The sequence below is a fragment of the Littorina saxatilis genome, linkage group LG8, assembly GCF_037325665.1.
Source record: "Littorina saxatilis isolate snail1 linkage group LG8, US_GU_Lsax_2.0, whole genome shotgun sequence".
Taxonomy (NCBI): Eukaryota; Metazoa; Mollusca; class Gastropoda; order Littorinimorpha; family Littorinidae; genus Littorina; species Littorina saxatilis.
In genome coordinates, this window is record NC_090252.1 from 5,521,820 (window position 1) to 5,543,846 (window position 22,027).

Sequence of the window (22,027 nt, forward strand, 5' to 3'; positions counted from 1 at the left end):
CCCGGCAGACCCTGTCCACATTTGACTTATGCTCAAAACGGCGCGCCGCAGCATTCTATGATCGCGAAGCGTTATTTGCAGAAGAATAGCGCGTGTTCTAATTTCTATGACACAGACATAGAACGACGGAAATTTGACCAATCAGAGCAAACCAGAGCGATGACGTCAGCCGCTCGCGGCGCGGCTGTCGAATGCAACTGAACCTTCTTGTCAGGTGACCCGCTTGAGTGATACCGCGTTGTGAAAAGAATCGTCGATGTGTGGCCACTCGGCAAATCCTGCGCGACGCACAAAACGGCCTGCGGCGCATAGAGCGTAAAACGGCGGCCAAGTCTGGACAGGGCTTTAGTCTTGTGCTTGCGTGTACACACGAAGGGGGATAAGAGTGTGTCTGTGTGTGTGTGTGTGTGTGTGTGTGTGTGTACTTGTGTGCGTTAGTGTGTGTGTGTGTATGTGTGTGTTTGTGTGTGTGTGCGCGCGTGATCGTGTGTGTGTGTGTGTGTGGGTGTGTGTGTGTGTGTGTGACTTGGGATGAGTGGGAGGAATGTCCGATTTGTCCTTCGCAAGGTGTAATGAGTGCTGGTTGACAAAGGCATTGCACTTATCACAGTGCACTAAGAGATGTATAGAGCAAATCGAGAAAATGAATTATTGTCAAAATTAATTCTTATTATCATTATTTGTATTATCGTGATGTCTTCCACAGAGCTTGACATTGATGAAAGCTGTACCGGCAATGAGAATTTGTGTCGCTTTGGATCCGCATGTGACACAGTACAGGCTAAATGCAGTAAGTAGCAACACAAAGCAAAATGGCAGCCTTCATGAGCTCCCAAAGGTAAAAAAAAAACGTCGTGAATAGAAAGACGAAAAATGGGTCCTTTCCTTGATAGCTAGGGAAAGCGAGGTAGGAGCAACCAGCCGGCAACTGAACCCTTGAACAGTGAAAGTGCCGGCTGGTTTTTCGTGGAGAACGACAATACAAAAGTTTTTTTTTTTAATTCTCCGCTCGATAGACGCCTCACTCTCCGGAGAATCTTGCTTTCACCAGTATTCTCCGCAGGGCCGGACTAGGGGTGGGGGGGGGGGGGGGGTTACAGGGGTTGCGCAACCCCCTCCCCCCCTCCCCTGGCTTAAGCATGTACCTCCCAAACGCTTTATTTTGTGTGGGGGAGGGAGGGGGGGCATTTTTCTTCAACGATTTTTGTGATGAAAAGTATGAGTCCTTACAATCTCAATTCTTCTTCATTGCCTATACAGCTTGCTGTCGAATTTGTCTTTTTCGTTCAAAGAGAGGCTTCCTTTCCCTCCAGAAACATCAAAACACGTTCAGCTTCAAGGGGGCAGTAAGGAAGTGACCTACACATACATTTGAAGTTAATTGAATGACACAATTTCATTTGAATCTTCAGAACTTTGACCGTGCAGTTTCCCACTAAGCAGGTAAGAATGGCATACGCAGTGGATGGATGTTGCCTTGCCGTTCTGTAAAGCACTGGCTTTTTTGTATAATCAGACCTGGGAACATATACGATGTCGCCGTATTTTGTACGCATGATTGTCTAGAATATGATCAGTACGGTCAGTGGAAAGAAATACAACGAGAAAAATTCCTAGACCATTTTTCTTCACAAGCGCATCCCAAAGCCGATCCAGTATTTTGACACATGATTACAATTTCATCAGTAAACATTTAAAGAAGCATTTGTTTTAAACGTATTGGCACGAAAAATGAAATATGAATATTTGTAAGTTTTCTTTGAAGTTTTGGGGTACTTTATAGAAAGAAAGCATGAAAAAGCACCTGCATGCCCATTTTTTGACCAAGCAAGTAATATTTTCAAAGAAAAAGACCAATTTCTTCAAAAAAGTACAAACATTAATACACCCCATGCTCCATGAAATTAGAAAGAAATTTTTAAAGTCACAGGTTCTGTGCAAACTACTCCCAGATATCAGTATCAGACTTTTACAGAGCCATTTTGATCAAATTACCCCAGTTCAAATTCAGCAGCAAAATTTGAGAAATATACATTTTTGCTCCAAAAATACCCAATCAGGCTTATAATATTATATTCTGCAATAGAAAAATGGATGATATTTACATAAACACCTTGTAAAAGTCAACAAAAATTAATTCTAACTCCTGTAAAAGAAATAATATAACTCTACCACAAGTGTTTCTGAAGAAATATCATTGCCCGCGTTGTTACCATCCTTGAAAACCCAAATTCAGAGAAAATAAAGTTTGTGAAGTGTTTCTCTACACATTTTGAAGACAAATTGCTGAAAAAAAGAGTCTGGGTGTGTTTCTGTATTGTTCACAGTCTTCTTCAAATGATTTTGGCAGTTATTCCCCTCCATCCCCCATCAGTCCAGCACCGTACACCTCCCCCTCCATCCCCCATCAGTCCAGCACCGTACACCTCCCCCTCCATCCCCCATCAGTCCAGCACCGTACACCTCCCCCTCCATCCCCCATCAGTCCAGCACCGTACACCTCCCCCTCCTGGTCTTCTTGCTGCTCCAACTTACGTTGGTGACCAACACATCTTGAGAGTTGGCACGACAACTAAATACGTACTGTTTGCAAGTTTGTGTGTGACATTTTTTTAATGTCTTTTAACGCATAGAACCATAACCAGTCACATTCATACTCATTTTTTGAGTCACTTGAGAAAAAGTGACTCTATGTAATCGGTCAGTGTTAGTCTGTCCGGCCGGCCGTTCGGCCGGCCGTCCGGCCGGCCGGCCGGCCGTAGACACCACCTTAACGTTGGACTTTTCTCGGAAACTATCAAAGCGATCGGGCTCATATTTTGTTTAGTCGTGACCTCCAATGACCTCTACACTTTAACGATGGTTTCGTTGACCTTTGACCTTTTTCAAGGTCACAGGTCAGCGTCAAAGGAAAAATTAGACATTTTATATCTTTGACAAAGTTCATCGGATGTGATTGAAACTTTGTAGGATTATTCTTTACATCAAAGTATTTACATCTGTAGCCTTTTACGAACGTTATCAGAAAAACAAGGGAGATAACTAGCCTTTTCTGTTCGGCAACACACAACTTAACGTTGGGCTTTTCTCGGAAACTATAAAAGTGACCGGGCTCAAATTTTATGTGAACGTGACTCATTGTGTTGTGAATAGCAATTTCTTCCTGTCCATCTGATGCCTCATATAATATTCAGAACTGCGAAAGTGACTCGATCGAGCGTTTGCTCTTCTTGTTGAACTACCACCACTTTTTTTTTTTTTAACCAATGATGTTTTTCAAAACGGTCCCCAAAATTGACATTTCGCTGCACCTCTTTGTAAAAAAATAGTTGAAGCTGCAGGTTCAAAAAATGTCAAAATATGTTGACAAGTAGCTATTACCAGTAGTTGGAGAGCATTTTTTTCTGAACATCAGCCTTAGTTCCCAGTCAGGAAAAACAATTGGGTGACATTATATTTGTGCATGAAAATGCTATGTCAGGCTTTCATTCTAATTCATAAAAAAATATTGGTAATGTTTTTTTGTCAAAAAGCGCTCCTGTAACTACTGGGAGAATTCATTAACAATGATTGGGGAAAAAAAAGTATTAGTTTACCACAAGTAGATGGGAAGTGAAGACCATCGTCGTGAGGTTACCGTCCTTGAAAATCACATTCTGAGAAAATTGCATTTGAAAGTTTGGGAAGTGTTTTGCTGCGCACAGTGAAGACAGATTGACAAACCAAGAGTATGTGTGCATCCGGGTACTTTTTACTGACATTTTCCCATACTCCAAATACCCTTCACAATCCCCTATCAGTCCAAAGTTGCACATATGGACATCAGACTGATGCTACACTCAATGTAACATCAAGTACAGTGATTATGATCAGCTGGAAATAAGGCGTTTGGAATTTTATTTGCAACTCTCGATGTTCTCAGTTTTATCGCAAGAGCAGACATATGGTTTCAGCTAATTCTTGTTTCCATTGCACAAACAGTGGCCGAGTTTTGATCGGAAATTGCTTCGCAGTAATAAGCTTTTTTTTCTCCAAACTCATGCAGCTATAGGTAGGACGGCAGTCGGGCTTCTGCCAAAATAAACTCTAGACAGAATGCTTCCCTGACAATTTCAAGGGATTCAATGATCTAGAGGGAGAAAAGAATATCAAGTTCTTATTAGTAAAATAGATTCGGCATGAAATCCGACAGATTTTAGCCCAATATTCAAGTCACTCGAAAATGCACCGATCAGTTGTTGCGTTGCTTGAATGAGAAAAGTAGGATTTTGCAACGAAGCAAATATCTAAGTCAAAATATCATTGTTTCACCAAGAATGAGATACATAAGTGGAAGATGGGTCCAAAGTTCTATTAGCAGTACTTTAGGATGTAACTGAGACAGTCATGGTGGAGTTTATGTGAGATAAACAAGGCCTGACGGTCCTACCTGTTATGCAGGCATCGCGGACTCAAAATTCACACCGACCGCTAGCTTATTCTTCTTCGCTGCTCGATCTGCTGCAATTTGTAACTTCCTCTGCCTCTTGCATGATGGATATCCGCCGAATTTATCTTTTAGAGGCCGAGTTGAGAGAAACATTGCTGCTGAGACGTCGAACCGATTCGCGTGTTTATGCGGATATGGTGCACGCGCATACGCAGAACGACTTCCCAGCTAAAACATATTGATAATGACCAATCAGCGAATAGATTTTCAAAGGTGAAGGTCACTTTTCCAAACATGGAACATTTTGCGTGTGAAAGTATCCTTCGCTAGCTCTGTGTTGTGTCCGTTGAGCGGTATAAACGGACTTTATTTTTATGACTGTGACATCGTCAAAAAACGGGAATTCCCGCTGAGTACGGTGCATGCAATAAATCTGACAAGCGCATCTATATGTTGCTGCTGCTCTTCCATGAAAAAATCGATTTTTCACTAAGTTTGCAGATATTTAGCATTCAATCACTTTGCAAATCATCACTGTATTGAAAAAAGAGGATGAAATTGACAAAATAAACATCATGCAGTTATTTTAGGGTGTTCAAAGTACCTAAATATGCTGAAAACCCAAATCACATCACGGTACCATTTTGGATCAAAATTCCGTGCATGATGCGACGGATGCCGGGGAAAGCTGTTTAAACCATGAATGTTCAAATGCTGTGTGGAGTATGCGCATTTTTCTGAAAATATACCTGATCGGTCAAATAACCATATGCTGCGATGAGCTAGTAATAAGTCATATCGAGCGTCATTCCAACACTGATGACGACACTATATATAGTGTTGCCCTTATGTACAGAGTTGGGTTGCACTTTTTTTCAGAGTGGGAACTCCGTCAGCCGTGCTCGGGGAATACCTGTGTCAATGGAACCGAGTGTGACGTGCTGAACACATGCAGTGAGTATACACGGTCAGAAACAGTCCGTGTAACCAGGACCAGTACAGGCCTGGGCCCGTATGCATGAACTAGAAGTAAGAAACACTGGAAGTAGAGGCCTCTTTTCGAAGTGGGAACTCCCGAAGTCAACTTTCTAAGGCTGTTCACAATGCATGAACTGACTTGAACGCCAAAGTAGTGACAGCGAGAGTATTAAGGTCAAGGTCGGGGAAATTGGGGGAATCCCTACTAATACGCATGCGGCACGTTTCTATCAACATTTCAGTCAACGAAAATGGCAAGGCACGTGTGCCGCTCAAAAAGAAAGTAGACACAGAGGGGCGTTCTGCGCCTTTTTCAGATGGTGAAATTGCTGTACTCTTGACAGAAGTGTTTTACGAAAGAACGGTTATTCTGTCCAAATTTCAGAACAGTCTAACTGTTAAACATAAAGACGCTGTCTGGTCCAAAATTGCCAAAGAAGTGTCGCTCTCTCTCTCTCTCTCTCTCTCTCTCTCTCTCTCTCTCTCTCTCTCTCTCTCTCTCTCTCTCTCTCTCTCTCTCTCTCTCTCTCTCTCTCTCTCTCTCTCTCTCTCTCTCTCTCTTACGACACACGCACACACAGACAAACGTACACTCATGCACATACTGACACTATGACACAAGTGACACTGACGGCACACATAAACACACACACACACACCACACACTGCACACACACACACACGCGCGCGCTCGCGCGCACACATATACACACACACACACGCACCCATACACGCACGCACACAGTCACAAACAAATAACCACACACTCACTCTCTCTCACTTTCTCTCATTCTCTCTCAATCTACACTCATACACACACAGAAACTATGATGACACAAGTGACACGTCACACACACACACACACACACACACACACACAAACACACACACACACACACACACACACACACACTCACACACAGACACACATATACACACGCGCGTACAGTTGAAAGTCAAGACATGATATGATTTTTTCAAAGCATAGGAAGGTTTCTTTTGCAAATGAATAAAATTAACACAGAGGCAAAACCCGGTTTTTGCAGCCGGAATGCAATTGCGGAGGCTTAAAAAGGAAAAGATTAATAAAAAATATATAGCTCCCGGCGGAACTTGAACCCGGAGCAAATGAACGAGAGTCCGGAACCGTTACCACTGCACTATGTTACTCGTGTAGAATAGAGGCATGATGAAAAAAGGCATTCTGAGTTATTCAGTCGTGCTGGTTTGAAAGCTCGCCACCTTCGCCGAATGACTCGAGCACGTTTTTTTCGGTCAGTAACTGATCGAACTGTCGCTTTTGAGTCACTCTGTTTTAAGCATTTCACCTAAATTAAACAAGAATGTCACAGTCCGTGTCTATGGTGCAAGGTAGGAGACCGTCTCATTGTAGCCAAGTTACGACAGTTGCTCGATTGACGCATTTCACGTCTTCGATATTGTGTCTGAGATAATTTCCCAATGAGCTGCCTTTAAAAACGGACTGTCCTGCAATTGTAGTATGCGCTGGAGGTTTCTTTTGGATGGGTAAGGACCCTTGAGATGCGATATCGTCGTATAATTATGTCAAGCGAGAGGCCCTTGACATTGGAAGTGGGAACTTCGAAAGCAAAGTTGCCAGCTACTCGGTATGCACGAGCTAAATTGAACGCCGAAGTAGTGGCTTCGAGAGTTCTGAGGTCAAGGTCGAGAAAATTGGGGGAATCCCAATTAGTGCGCATGCGTTTGTAAACGGTAGGCTTGGTGACCAGAAGAAACAAATCTCATCGCGAGTTCGTAAATGGGCAAACGTTGATCGCGCTGTAGCTTTTACTATAATTGTTGTTTTTAACTGGTTGAACGAAAGCTGTGATAATTGTCCTTAAATAGAATGACTGTCTATAATAATGATTTCGTTGACCAGAATGTTGGGGACAATAAAAAAAGGTTGTTTATGTGGTAGCGAAGTCGGTTAACTTAAAACTCTTTTTGTAGTGTTTTTTTAATGATTGTGTATCAGTAAAACTGCTGGACAAAAATAGTTTGGTCAGAGCGAATGTTTGTGTTACTGGTAAATTTAAAAAGGCAGAACTCCATTTTTTGGGAATCAAGATATAAGGTGTAGTGAAAAGAAGATAAGTTCAGCGAATTTCATATTATTTGAGAAAATGTGTGTCCGAATTTTTAAAACAGAAAAATTGTTGTACTTAGGTGTTTGTAAATTACGTTTGTCCTCGTTAATTGTGAAGAGGATGTATATTTATATAAAGTTAAGTCAAGATTGGATTTTTGTAGCCTACGTGCGTGTGTGCATGTGTATTAGACATAATACATAGACATAGAACACTTTATTATCTCAATTACGATAAACTCGGGTGTGGTGAATCACAATAAACAGCATAAAACGTAAGAACATGAATAAAATATCAAGGCGCAAATATAGTCAGCTCATCATAGTGTGGGGAGTGGGTACACACACACACACATACACACACACACACACACACACACACACACACCGTCGAACACACACATAACGTCGAACACACACACACACACACACACACACACACACACACACACACACACACCGTCGAACACACACACGCCGTCGAACACACACATAACATCGAACACACACACACACACACACACACACACACACAAACACACACACAAACACACACACACACAAAACACACACACACACACACACACACACGGCACGCGCGAACACGCAAACAAACGTATGAAGGAACAGACGCACAATTATACCCGCACGCACGCACACACAGGCAGACAGGCACTCGCACGAATATATACACACACACACACACACACACACACACACACACACACACACACACACACCGTCGAACACACACACGCCGTCGAACACACACATAACATCGAACACACACACACACACACACACACACACACACACACACACACACAAACACACACACAAACACACACACACAAAACACACACACACACACACACACACACACGGCACGCGCGAACACGCAAACAAACGTATGAAGGAACAGACGCACAATTATACCCGCACGCACGCACACACAGGCAGACAGGCACTCGCACAAATATATACACACACACACACACACACACACACAAACACACACACAAACACACACACACACACACACAGATAAAGCAATGACAAAAACAATAGCAGAAACTTACACTTCAACACTCGAACACACACACACACACACACACACACACACACGCACACGCACACAAACACACACACGCACGCACACAAACACACGGCACACACACACACACACACTCACACATGCACACAACGACACCCATTTTCATAGAAACACAGTAACCCCCTCGTATAAGCGGGAATGAAAGAGTGGTGGCCAATGACCCAGAACAAACAAAAGTCAAAGCTGGCAACTCAGGTTTGTATTCAGGGAAATTTGCACGAAATGCATGCAGAAGATACGAGTTTTCCCTCTATTTTCTCTCTTTGGGAGCGTCAGCTCGGTTTGACATGAAAAACTGAAGAAAAGCCCTGCCTTTTTGCACTGAGAAACTGTGGAAGTAGCGTGTTTACTACTGGGTCTGGCTGTAGTACATTTACCCTCATTTACTTCCTCGTTAGCTTTCAAAGTAAACTCTTTTTTCGTCCCATGCATGCGAAAGTGAGGATGTACTTCCGATGTCACTCAAAACTTTAGAAGTAGTCGCAAAATACCCTGAGTTACTTCCTCGCTTTGCTTCGAGGTAAACCCTTTTTCCGGCCCATGCATACGAAAGTGAGGCAAGTACTTCCGGTGTCACTCAAAACTTCGGGAGTTGTCGCGAACTTCCCCCATAAGCATACGGGCCCTGAAAGTGACGAGTATTTTACTCGCCATGGCGAGTACAAACGTGTAACTGGCGAGGAGAAATGTTCATCAACTCGCCAAATGCGAGTACAGTTGCTGAAACAAAATGTTGGTGTGCACGCTAGTGTGCTTTCCAGCTAGTACATGTTCAGAATCACTAGCCAAAGGCGAGTATACCATTTGTTCGACTTTCAAGGCTGCTGTACATGGTCAATGTGACGTCAGCCGTACGCATCCAGGTTAAATACGCTTCAAACCGTAGCAGAGGATGTACGTTTTGCTTCTCCCGAAACATAGTTACCAAAATGTTTTGTGTCTCGAGAGACGACCCTTTTATGAAAAACAACAAATTCAGTGTTAATAGACTCGTTAAGTGTACAGTGTTGGTGGTAGTGGTAGTGGTTATCGGTACTTTTTTTCTATAAGGTGACGTCAGCGTTTTGTGCGCAGTTCAAAGGTTAGGGATCAAAGTTTACGTTTGCTTTCTTTGATCTGCTAACGAGCTGTTGTTAAATCGACAAAAATAACGAGCTCTTAATTTTATGTGAAAACTAAGGGAATGCTTGTTATTCACACAATTCTTTATAACTAGTATGTTCCTGGGCCCATATTCAGGAAGTATCCGACCAGGGGTTTTGTCGGTACGAGAAACAGAAAGCTTCCGGTAATCCCCTTATCGTGGAATTCACGAACAGCCGATAGGCGCTATCGGAGGCACTGTCATACGATAAAGTTAGAGGTGCCTATCCGTACCGATAAGCACTGTTGTCGGTACGATAACTTGGATTTCAAGATGGCAGCCTTCATCCTGAATCGTTACTGGGAAAGACGAATCATGCCAAGAAACAGGATATTGCGTGACAGAATGCATCTGCTTGAAGAGTACGATGATCTGAAACTGTACAAGAAGATACGATTCTGCAGGCAGTACATTTTGCATTTGACTGGTGAGGTCAGTGACGTGATACAGCTAGCAAACCGAAGTGCTACTGACATTGCGGTTTCACGCGTCTGGTACTTTTTAAGATGCAAAATCTCCCTACCTTCAAAGCAGACGAAAAGCAGACATCTTCATTTTCTCCCAAGGGAGAAACCGTTGTTCGTAAAGTCTTGCAGGCCCCAAACACACTTCTGCACGCTTTCCTTTCTTTTCATATTCAGTTGCTTTGCAAACATAAAATGTCATTGCTTTTCTCAACTTATCAAGTCAGTCAAAACGACCGCAGAACACATAACTGGTAAATGACACTGATTGGAATAGAAAAGATCTTGGATTACGACAGCTGAAATTGCACCTATCTCGAGAATTAAGCGTCACGACAGAACCAGCGCCCTTCCATTATCAGCAAGTAGTCGAAATACTATGAATAAGCTCCCAGAACAACTTAATGCTACAAATTTCAGTTTGATGTGTGATTTATTCCAGGTTTGATGCACTACATTCTCAGCCAAAGATATGAATCGGAATGAGTGAATCTGCAGAAAGAGAAAGATGCAAGCATTTAACTTTCTGATGATTCTGTACACGTTGAACGTTCTGCATATGCGCCTATTCAACACTTGAGTGGGAATATGTCAAAGAAACATTACGATTTATCAATACAAACAACATTGCAATAATTGGCTCACGTAAGTGTAGCCTATGCGATCGTAACTTTGTCTGTGCGTGCGTACGTGCGTGTGTATGTCTGTGGTAGAAACTTTAACATTTGACTAAACACCGAAATACTCATTTTACCTGGTTATTTTTCAAGCACCATCTTCAAACTATTGAAGTAATGATCAACATTTTGTCGGCATGTGTGTAGTTAAAGTGTGTATCCAAAGAAAACGGGTGGTGGGGGGTTTTGAGGGGGTAAAAGCAGGTGACTGGTTTGTGGCGTGTGTGGTATGTAGACCAGGTCAGGGGTCAAGATCAGGTCAGGTCGCGTGAAGGATTGTGGTATAGACTCACTTTCCAGTTCTCACCTCTGCATTCGCTGATTCGGGGAAGGCGATTTCACATTGTTCGGTTTCTTAGCTCCAGAAAAATAGATAAAGAAGATACCAAAGGAGATTTCCTACAGTTTGTTCTGCACAGCGTGTTTCCAGTGTCTGCGCGAGGAAGAGCTGTCGAAAGCACAGTGTCGATCTGGCAGTCGTGTCCCCGGTAAGTACAGACAGATCTAGTGTTTCCCACTCTTACAACGTGCCACCTAAGCTTACTGATAATCCGTTTTGTTTAATTTCTTTTTATTTCAGCAGACACGGATATCAAACACAGTGCTAGGCAGTCACCTCTAGTGAAATGAGTTGATCTAAAGTGCCTGTAATGTTTGGATGTCTTTGTTCTTGGTTCGGTTTATGTGAATTTCAAGACTTGCAGTAGAGTCTCAAGTTTGCTCTGCCCGTATAAAACTGTCTACCATTTATTTGAACATGCAGATATAAGGAAACGGAATGAATCTGTTCTCAAAGTCAACATTATTACGATTTTTCCTCAGTTTCAAAACATGCTCTGTCATGGTTCTGTCTCTAAAATTTGGTACCTTGCAACAACTTCCTTTAATTTAAAAGACAGTTTTTGAATGCTAGATCTACCTAGATCTGTATCGCGTTTCATTCCAGACTCCTCTCTTTGATTGCACTGTTCGCTGTTTACGCACTTTCATGATTCGTTAATGTCTGTAACGTTTGGTAAACTTACCTTGCAACAGCTAATTCCTTGTCTTTGTTGGTATTTGTTTTCAAGGCAGCTCAACGTAAGATAGCTTCTTTTGGACAGCAGGTAGAATGCGAGTTTTGAGACAACGACAGTCGTCCAAAGAAAGCTTGCTGTGGAATTTTGTTCTACATAATGGTACATGTGATTCTGTATTTTGAGTTGATCGTCATCACTCAAACAAGACCATCAGAGAGTACTGTAGCCCACCTCAGTTGCTCCTCAAAATGGACTGTGAATAGTGTGTTGACTGTGTTGACCGTCAGAATTATTTTAAGAACCAGGCTGCTGCAGTCAGTTGACATGTTTCACATATTGTAGGGTTCCCATGTTGCATGGGTAAAGTGGCTTGTATAACCCGACTATTCAGTATCAAAACACTGTTTATATTTGTGTAGGTTGTAGTCATCACAACTAATCGCGTTTTGCCTTTTGTTTCAGAAAGGTGGATAAGCTACAACAAGATCGACGCTATGACGACTTCCGAATTTAGATCCACTCGGCATGGTGACAAGTCTTGATGAAAAGTATAAGACTGAGGACAGCAGTGGAAAAAGTGGCCACATGGCAGGTACCTATTGCTTTGTGTCTGCAGTGCAAAAGACAGATAAGCTGATGGTAGATTTCCAAATGAACACAGTACCCGCAGATCTACTGCTGATTTACGACGGGCAAGCTACAATCCAGGGCAGAGAAAACTGCAACGTTGTAATCCAAGTCTTCATTTGTTTCCATATCTTTAACTCTTAGTCGTATGACAATTCCAAGAATATAGTATCTTGATACGCAAGCTTTAGGGTAGGTTAATGATTGTAAATAAGCTTTGCCATGATAAGTATGCTGATGCAGTTTAAAAGTGTGTATGTGTGTGTGCGTGTGTGTGTGTGTGTGTGTGTGTGTGGTTGTGTATGTGTGTGTGTGTGTGTGTGTGTGTGTGTGAGAGAGAGGGTTGCACAAGATCTCCTTCAGGGACAACTACATCAACAACAAATACACGGTCATTTTATCTGTTTGCCTTCTTTTGAAAATTATACATGGAGTAGATATGATGCGTTAGTTTTAACTGTGTGTGTGTGTGTGTGTGTGTGTGTGTGTGTGTGTGTGTGTGTGTGTGTGTGTGTGTGTGTGTGTGTGTGTGTGACGGAGTGATTGAGTTTGTGTTACTGTTTGTCTATTTCTTAAGGGAGCCTTGAAGGCTTCGCCTCTTGTTTTTCATGTCTACGGCTGTGTTGTCTGCTCCGTGTATGACTTTTCTTCTTTTTCCAACTGAAGAGTCCAGACATGGGACGATACTTTGTCGAATTATTGCAAAAGTTGTCTTTCTTCCCATTACGTTAACGAAGGTGAAACTAAACGCACGTATAGGGCCTAGACGCCGTTGTCGGTTTCATTATCGTAAGCGGAATGCGTAATGATACATAGATTTTTCTTAAGTTAACCACTATACCACTACCACTACCACTACCACTAACATTGTGCACTTAATCTCTCTACTATCTGATGCTTCTCGCTGCTGCATGGTGCGTGTAAGCCAACACATACGTGTGTATTAAGTAACTGTGAAGGGGAGTCAAACATTCGTTTGGTTCAACGGAGTACTCCCGGAGTGTTAGTAACAAGAGTTGTATTAGGCCGTCCGTATATAAAAAAAAAACAAAAAAAACTCAGGGGCGGATCAGTTCATTTTATGGGGGGGGGGGGGTTCCAAAAGTATATTGTGAAGATATGGGTGTGAAGGCGCGAAGCGCCGAGCCGACGGCGCGAAGCGCCTAGCTTGCTAGGGGGTCCGTGGGCATGCTCCCCCGGAAAATTTAGAAAAAAAGGATGCAAAATGGTGCAATCTGATGCATTCTGAGGATTATCATTACCAGTTTCAGGCAGCAGATTTTGTCACTGATTAACAACCCCAAAAAACACAAAAAAATATTTGTATTTTTTAGCTGGGGGGGGGGGGGGGGGATCCGGAAACCGCAGAAACCCCCCCCCCCCCCCCTCGTCCGCCCCTGAACCTGGTCGTTGAGAGTTTCTCGGATGTTCTGGAAGCTAGAGCTTGTCTGATTCTTCAACTTTCAGGGTCATGTTCGGGTCAAAATTTTGAACATCATCATTTTTCAGATGCTCTTTTCAGTTGCATGTTAAGTGCACCTATACGTCTTCCTTTTGCAGATGACTTAACTCCTATTCTTGCTAAATGAACGTTTAATGAACGGTCTGCAGAGCGTCACATTGGAGGAGAATGTGACGACACTCTGGACTGCCTGGCCGGAGCCCAGTGCCAGTTAAATAGGGGCTCAAACAAATGTATCTGTTCAGGCGCATCGACTAGCTGTGGTGAGACTTTGATTCTGTCTATCTCTTTCTCTCTCTGTCTCTCTCAGTCTCTGTCTGTCTGTCTCTCCTCTCTCTTCCTTTCTCTCCTTATTTTATTTTATTGTACATATCTTTACAAGGTATGATAATTAGAAAAGGTTCCTCTCAAGGCCGAGGGCCTGATTTAAAACAAAAGACAGACTTGTTTGCGTATGCCTTTGTCCCAGTTAATACATAATTACCTTGTCTGATCTCCCTTTGACTCACTCAAGCACTGTCTTTCCCTGTCTGTCTGTCTGACTCTCTCTCTCTCTCTATCTCTCTCTCTCTCTCTCTCTCTCTCTCTCTCTCTCTCTCTCTCTCTCTGTCGATGAACCCATATACTTCAGCCACTGTCAGTATGTTTGTCCCTGTCCCTGTATCTTTTTCTCTCTCCTCCTTGGCACGCGTGCGTCTCTCTCTCTCTCTCTCTCTCTCTCTCTCTCTCTCTCTCTCTCTCTCTCTCTCTCTCTCTCTCTCTCTCTCCACTCTCTCTCTCTCTCTCCATCTCTCTCTCTCTCTCTCTATCTCTCTCTCTCTCTTTCTTTCTCTCTCTGTCACTCTCTCACAAACACACACACACACACACACACACACACACACACACACACACACACACACACACATTCACAGAAGCACACACAAACACACACACATAGGCAAACATAGACACACATATAAACACACAGGGCTGTTTTACCTACATGTCAGAGAGGGGGAGTAGTGTTAATGATTATGTTTTGCTGTCTTATGATTTATTTGCAATTACTCTTTCTTCGAGCGAACTGTTGGTGGCTGGCCAGATTGAGTCAGATCATATGCCAGTTGAATTTCGTATTACGTTCCCATGGGATAATGTTTATCATGATATGCGTGAGAATGCAGACTGCTTTATTGAGAAGTATGTTTGGGATATCAAGAAGGCAGAAACGTATGTGAATGTGCTGTGTGCAGATGATATGTGTGCAAGGTTAGAGTCTGCCCAAAATATGATTGAATCTGATATGAATGGAGCTTTGGAACTATTTAACACTGGTGTAAAGGAAAGTGCTGACTGCATGAAGAAAAGAATTTATTTGAAGTCAAATAATCAATCGGATGATTGGTTCGATCAAGAGTGTAGAATAACCCGAAAAAATGTGTGGAGGTTGTTAAGCAGATGAAATCAGCCTGAAGACATTCACGCTCGCAATGTTAACTGTTTAGCCAGACGGGAATATAAAAAACATGTTAGAAAGAAAGAAAAGATTGTATAATGATTTGACATTACAAAAACTTATTGAATCTGTTAATGATCAACACGAATTTTGGAATATAATGCATAAATTATCCTCAACACGAAAACAAATAAAGAACAACATACCAGTTGATACCTGGTGTCAGCAATTCAAAGTATTATTGGAAAACTATGTAATTGAGGCTGAAGAAATGTAATATGAAGACGATGAAGGTATTTTGAATCGTCCTATTTCAAAAGAAGAAGTGTTGATTGCAATGAGAAAGTTAAAACCTCAAAAGTCTGCTGGGCCTGATGGAATAACAGGAGAATGTCACGATTTAGTGACATGGATCGAGAAAGTGTCACTCTGTGGGGTGCCTTTCTCGAATTGCGACAGAAAGCGCCTGTGCATTCTGTCAACGGCTGGGGTTTTGGCTGACAGAGCATAGCCGAAACACGGGGATTTCTTGTTGCACGGGTTTCACGTGGGTGATTTCTGCTGTCAGGGCAAAACTGACGGTAACTGAACGGGTACGTGACAAGGTGAGTCACGTGATATTGTCAAGGTTGTCTGTGTGAGACATGTTAACTGGACACTCGAAACTCAGCGGCTAGAGAGAACAGTCGGTGTCTTATTTTCCTACGAGTTTGATGGTCTTCAACGCGTTGACTGCTGCACTGTATGTCAACGTGCCGTTCTGCTTGCACAGTCTAGTAGGGCTTCAAGGAACTTCAAGTAGAGACCACTTTCTCTTAGCTCTGTTTACATGCTGGCTGACGAACGGGGCGTCAAGGTTTCTTTGCTGTGCGGGGAAGGATTCCACCGCATAAGGATTCAGCGCAAGAGGGGGGATGGCGGTATTTCCGTTGACGAACGGGTGCCATTCAAAAGGCAGCGGATTTGCTTAAAAGAGAGAGCTACCTACATTAGGCTGTTGAGGTAATAAATCATTATTTAACGCTGTTAACGAGTCTGTGTTTGTGGAATGAAATACTCTCTGTTGTTCTTTCCAGGTTAGCGCATAATTTGCTCTTTGTGACGCTAAAATACTAATCTGTATATGTTTTTTGCAGATATGGAGAGAAGGAAGGAAAATGGCTGATGGTTGTTGTTGTAAAAGTTCGTTTGTGCAGCCCACGTGCTCGATGAAATATGTAAAGGTGACATGTTTGAAGGTGGAGGTTGAAGGGTTGCGTGGCATGTTTAGTGCACCGATGCTTTTTGTTGCAGCCTTTCTACCTACAACTTTTCTACGTTTCTACGTACTCGTTGGAGCTGTATGCTGTAACCGGGTCATAGCTGTTGCTGTTTTTCTGCTACTGCTGCTGGGATAACCGGAGAGGCCGTCACCGACTGCAGGGGTCTTCCGGCAGGCAGTGACGTCACCTACAGGACCACCCTTTATTTCCAGCAGTGGAGTGAGGCGCCTGACTTCCCCACGATTCCCTGCTTCGTTCCACGCCAACCAGCACTCCAATCGACGAAGCAGTAGTGGGGAAGAACTATTTATGGGACGTCCACTCGTAGCAGAAAGCTAAGTGCACCGTGCTATTGCGCCCTTTTTCCACCAAGTCATCCTTTTATATTTGTGATTTCTTTTGAGTGGTAACAACGTGAGGGTGTGATACCTGCTTTAACCAGCGCTCTTTGACAGACAGCTATATTTCTTAACTATACACGGGATCAGCGTGTTATTATTATTTTCTGCACTTTAACTGGCATTTTTGTCAGTGACCACTTGGCTTTACGTTTTGAACGTAAAAAGAACATCTTTTGGAGTGAAGTCTCGAGGGAGGTGGCGTGATATTACATAATCAGGCGTCTGAAACTTATACTTTTGTTGATTCTATTTATTTGTATGACTGCGAGAGTGGATCGTGGTGTGGTTAGTTAGTTAAAAGTAACTAACCGTTCATAATCACCTTATGTGATATAATGAAACGTGACAGAGAACTTTTGAGAAAAAAAACACCCAGGGATTGACTTTTTGGTACACTTGTTTAATTTTTTTGTTTTCCAAGGGTGTATTTCGAGAAAGTTGGACAGAGTCCATTGTTATCCCTTTGTTTAAGAAAGGCGATGTGAATGATCCAAATAATTATCGTGGAATTTTGCTGTGTAATGTTAGTAGCAAGGTCTATAGTACTGTGATTAATAAAAGGTTGCAAGAATGGATTGAATGTAATAACAGTACGGGTGAATATCAAGCTGGTTTTAAAAAGAAATATTCCACTATTGATCATATGTTTACACTGTTGGCCTTTGTACAGAAACAATTTTCTTTGAATCGTAAGCTGTGTGTTGCCTTTATAGATTTTGAGAAGGCGTTTGATTCAGCTTTGCTCTGGCCAATTCTGTTAAAAAAAATGGTATAAAAGGGAAACTCTTTAGGTGTGTGAAGAGTATGTATGATTATGTAAAAATAAAAGTGAGATGTGGAGCAAAGTTTACGGATTATATTAATTGTACATTTGGTGTTAAACAGGGCGATGTATGTAGCCCAGTTTTATTTTCTCTCTTTATTAATGAATTAGCACTTGAGATAATTAAGAATGGAAGACATGGTGCAACATTTACTGATGATTATTTGGAATTGTTTATTCTTTTGCTTGCTGATGATTTATTGTTGTTATCAGAGACTGTTGTGGGTTTACAGACTCAGTTAAATAATTTACGCAGGGCAGTGTCCTCTCTTCATTTAAAGGTAAACATGAGTAAAAGTAACATTATTGTGTTTAGGAAGGGTGGATATTTGAGTGCAAGGGAAAGATGGACATATGGGGTTGATATTTTACCTGTTGTAAACGTGTATAAGTATTTAGGAATATTGTTTTCAACTCGACTCAGTTTCACTGCTGCCTGTAGCGATCTCTCAAGCCGGGCCAAAAATGCTCAGATGTGTATTATACAAAGATTATCAAAATCAATGAAAGGACATCATAAAACACCAGAAACAAGAAACCGAAGGCAAATGTGCATGACGTTTAGTTTCAAAATACCGACTGGTGTTTCTTTTACAGCATTCACCTGGCTTGCTACTGGTTGGAAAATATTTTTTTACACCCCCGGTATAGGGGTGTGTATAGGATTCGGTCCATGTGTTTGTTTGTTTGTTTGTGTTCGCATATAGATCTCAAGAATGAACGGACCGATCGTCACCAAACTTGGTGAACAGGTTCTATACATTCCTGAGACGGTCCTTACAAAGATTGGGACCAGTCAAACACACGGTTAGGGAGTTATTGGTGTGTATAGGATTCGGTCGATGTGTTTGTTTGTTTGTTTGTTTGTGTTCGCATATAGATCTCAAGAATGAACGGACCGATCGTCACCAAACTTGGTGAACAGGTTCTATACATTCCTGAGACGGTCCTTACAAAAATTGGGACCAGTCAAACACACGGTTAGGGAGTTATTGGTGGATTAAGATTCTACAAGGACTTATAGAGGGACATACCTTCTCAGTTGGTGGCAGTCAGAATGGTAAGGACGGGGGTGTTTTTCCTACCTCGGAGGAATTTCTTGTTTTTTTTATATTCATACTTAATTGCAATGTACTATTTTTGAGATAAGTAATGTTTTGATGATGCATGTTTTGTTTGTGTTTAGTGGGTCTGCTTTTACCCCCACATTGCGCACAGCTACTGCCAGGTGACACACTGAGTATTGGTCTCATTGGAATCAATAGATATTAAGCTTTCAGAAAATATACAGTTATTGAGTATACAAATCCGGTGCCTTAAAGTCGTCCTAAAACCTATGCTGGCTGCTCCACTAGTTCCAGACGTAATGCCGTGCAGTGTGGTGTGGTAAAGATATAATGGCTTGCATTATGCTGTGGTACAGACACAAGTACGGGGTATGCGGGAGGAAGTTGCACGGCATCAGGAGACTGCCTGGCTCCCAAACTCAACTGTACCGCAAGTGTGTGTAATTGTGAAGCTGGATACACCGTGTTCGCCCAAAACTTCTCTTGTAGTAAGTGGAAACCTGTAAAGTGTAGTTTTAAAGGTTGCCTTGAAATTTAGTGTTGTTAATTAAAAACTCACTATCGAACGACTTTATTGGTTCATGTCCAATGAAAACCACTATGAGCAATGAAGTGACACGAAAGGTTTACTATCTAAGGAGTCAACTTGAGAGAGGTTCCTGGAGAATTAGACTATAAACAGTTTAAGGGACATTCCTTGTGCAGTAAAATAGATGCATCTTTTATGATTTTCTCGAAAGTGCTCCATAACTTTGCTAACTTATCAAATAAAATGTATTTGGGGAAAGGTTTTCTTCACCAAGTTCTTCAGTGTCAAGATTGCCAGTGGTGCAGTGGTGATGCAAGTGAATAATTCTAGCCAAGCATACAGGCTCACACACATGCACAACCGACAAAGACAATTAGGTCGATAAGGACTCGAATACAAAGTTTTACGAAACAAGTTTATACGTATAAAACTGAAGACAGAAAATGTAACATCACACGAAACAACCAGATCACAAGTAACAGTATAATATGGTGGAAACCAATGTCAGTTCTCCTTGAAATAAGAAGCGAGGTATAGCGAATATGCTCAGAGGACTGTTAACTTAACTTTCCCTAGGACTGTTTCATTTCTCTGCAGGGCGAAAGTCAGTTTGTAGGAGGGTCTATTCATTCTTGTTCATTCGTGTTCGACGAGTTCCCACACGAACATCCATGACGAAGCAAACGAAGAAACGTCGAGTGTTGAGCTCGAAGTAATTAAAAAAAAAATGTTTAGACTACACACGGAAGACATCGTGGGGCCGTGCGGACCCATGTTTCTCAAACTGAAGGAACTTACATAAAAACTAGGGAGAGAAGTCACAACCCTTCAGGTATTGGCTCTAAATATCATTTAATAAGCAAGTCGCGTGGAGCGAAATTAATACATAACAATGTGGGTCCACACGGCCCCACGACGTCTACAGAAGGATATTCACGTTTTTCCTTTTTTGAGACGCTTTAGTCCGCATGGTAATAATCAAATAATGATTAATTTAATTACTTTCCGCTGAAATTTAACCATGGCGTCTACGGAAGGGGATGCACGTTTTTGCTTCTTTTGAAAGCATGGGTCTACGGAAGGGTATGCATATTTATCCTTCTTTGAGAAGCATGGGTCCGCACGGCCCAACGATGTCTTCCATGTGTAGTCGATAACCCGGTCGGGCGAAGGTTAATACAGATCATTTGTTTTGTTCAAGTGTAACTGTAAGCAAAAATGTTTCACGATTCCTGAGTTCGACTTTTGAGTTTCAAGATCTGTGTTTTTTTCTCTCCATTTATCACGTATCAGATTACCATTGTTTTTAATTGTGCAGATATCTAGTGCAGTGATTTTCAGATTCATTTTTCTTGATATTCCTTTAGAAATACTCCAAATAAAAACAAATAGTGGAAACACGTGTTTTGTGCAAGGGAGATAATTTTAAAGCAACAATAGAATTACATCGTGATATCCGTCAACAATTGATCAAAATAAGGAATGAAGAACTCTAGACACATTGTCTTCCTAGTTTTCTCTATTGCATTGATTTAATAGGGGGAGAATCTTATTTCTCAGAATTGTTGAAAAAGAAAAATCAAGGGAAGCATTACACATTCGGTGACGCATATCTTTTAAATATGACACGATTCAGAGGATATCATTTTCAAACCGCTATCTTCATACAACTGACATACTGTTAAACGTTTTATCTTATCGTTTTTTCCATTCCAAAGAAAACTGTACTACATGGCATTCAAGTCTTTTAAAAACTTTTCATCCGGGACATTGCAAGTGTTTTTATCACAACAATCTTTCCAAATGGTGATATATTCCTTCTTGACCAAATTTGAAGTATTTTTCTTATTTCATTTAACTTCATGTCAAAATTCAATTCAACAATATTTTTCAAATCACATGTAAAAAGAACACCAAGAATTACATCGTGATATCCGTCAACAATTGATCAAAAAAAGGAATGAAGAACTCTAGACGCATTGTCTTCCTAGTTTTCTCTATTGCATTGATTTAATAGGGGGAGAATCTTATTTCTCAGAATTGTTCAAAAAGAAAAATCAAGGGAAGCATTACACATTCAGTGACGCATATCTTTTAAATATGACACGATTCAGAGGATAAAACTTTTTTTTATCGTTTTTCAATGTGTTTTCTTTGTAAACAAAAAAATGAAAAGATCTGGTAGTTTCAGCAATGTGCAAGTTTATGTTGTGTTCTAAGAGCGCTAGCTAAGAATGCCTTGTGACCTAAGTGGGTCCAATTTGGAATACGCACACAGCCTTCAGCCCAAGAACGTGATCTCAGGAAATGGTAATTACATGTTGGCGGGAGATGAAAACTGAAAAACGACATGAACTTTCGTTTGGCTGGTAACATTGCAGGAATGTTTAGGCATATGATCTGTGTACAGATTTTGGCTGTTTATATCGTATTATGCGACAAGAAGACAAATCGTTGCTACAGCAATGCTGTGATTCCTGCAC

The 22,027-nt window shown here is 41.7% G+C and overlaps 1 protein-coding gene across 4 annotated transcripts in view; it reads left to right on the forward strand.

The window, feature by feature from the left end:
- Positions 1–22,027, forward strand: part of LOC138972611 (uncharacterized) — a 255,147-nt gene that overhangs the window by 153,984 nt on the left and 79,136 nt on the right. For 3 of the 4 annotated variants that reach the window (XM_070345265.1, XM_070345268.1, XM_070345266.1), the window contains 4 exons: positions 707–790; positions 5,309–5,383; positions 14,174–14,287; positions 19,372–19,503. In XM_070345265.1, the coding sequence (XP_070201366.1) occupies positions 707–790; positions 5,309–5,383; positions 14,174–14,287; positions 19,372–19,503 (405 nt within the window). The remainder of the gene's footprint in view (positions 1–706; positions 791–5,308; positions 5,384–14,173; positions 14,288–19,371; positions 19,504–22,027) is intronic. The other variant, XM_070345267.1, reaches the window with a different exon arrangement.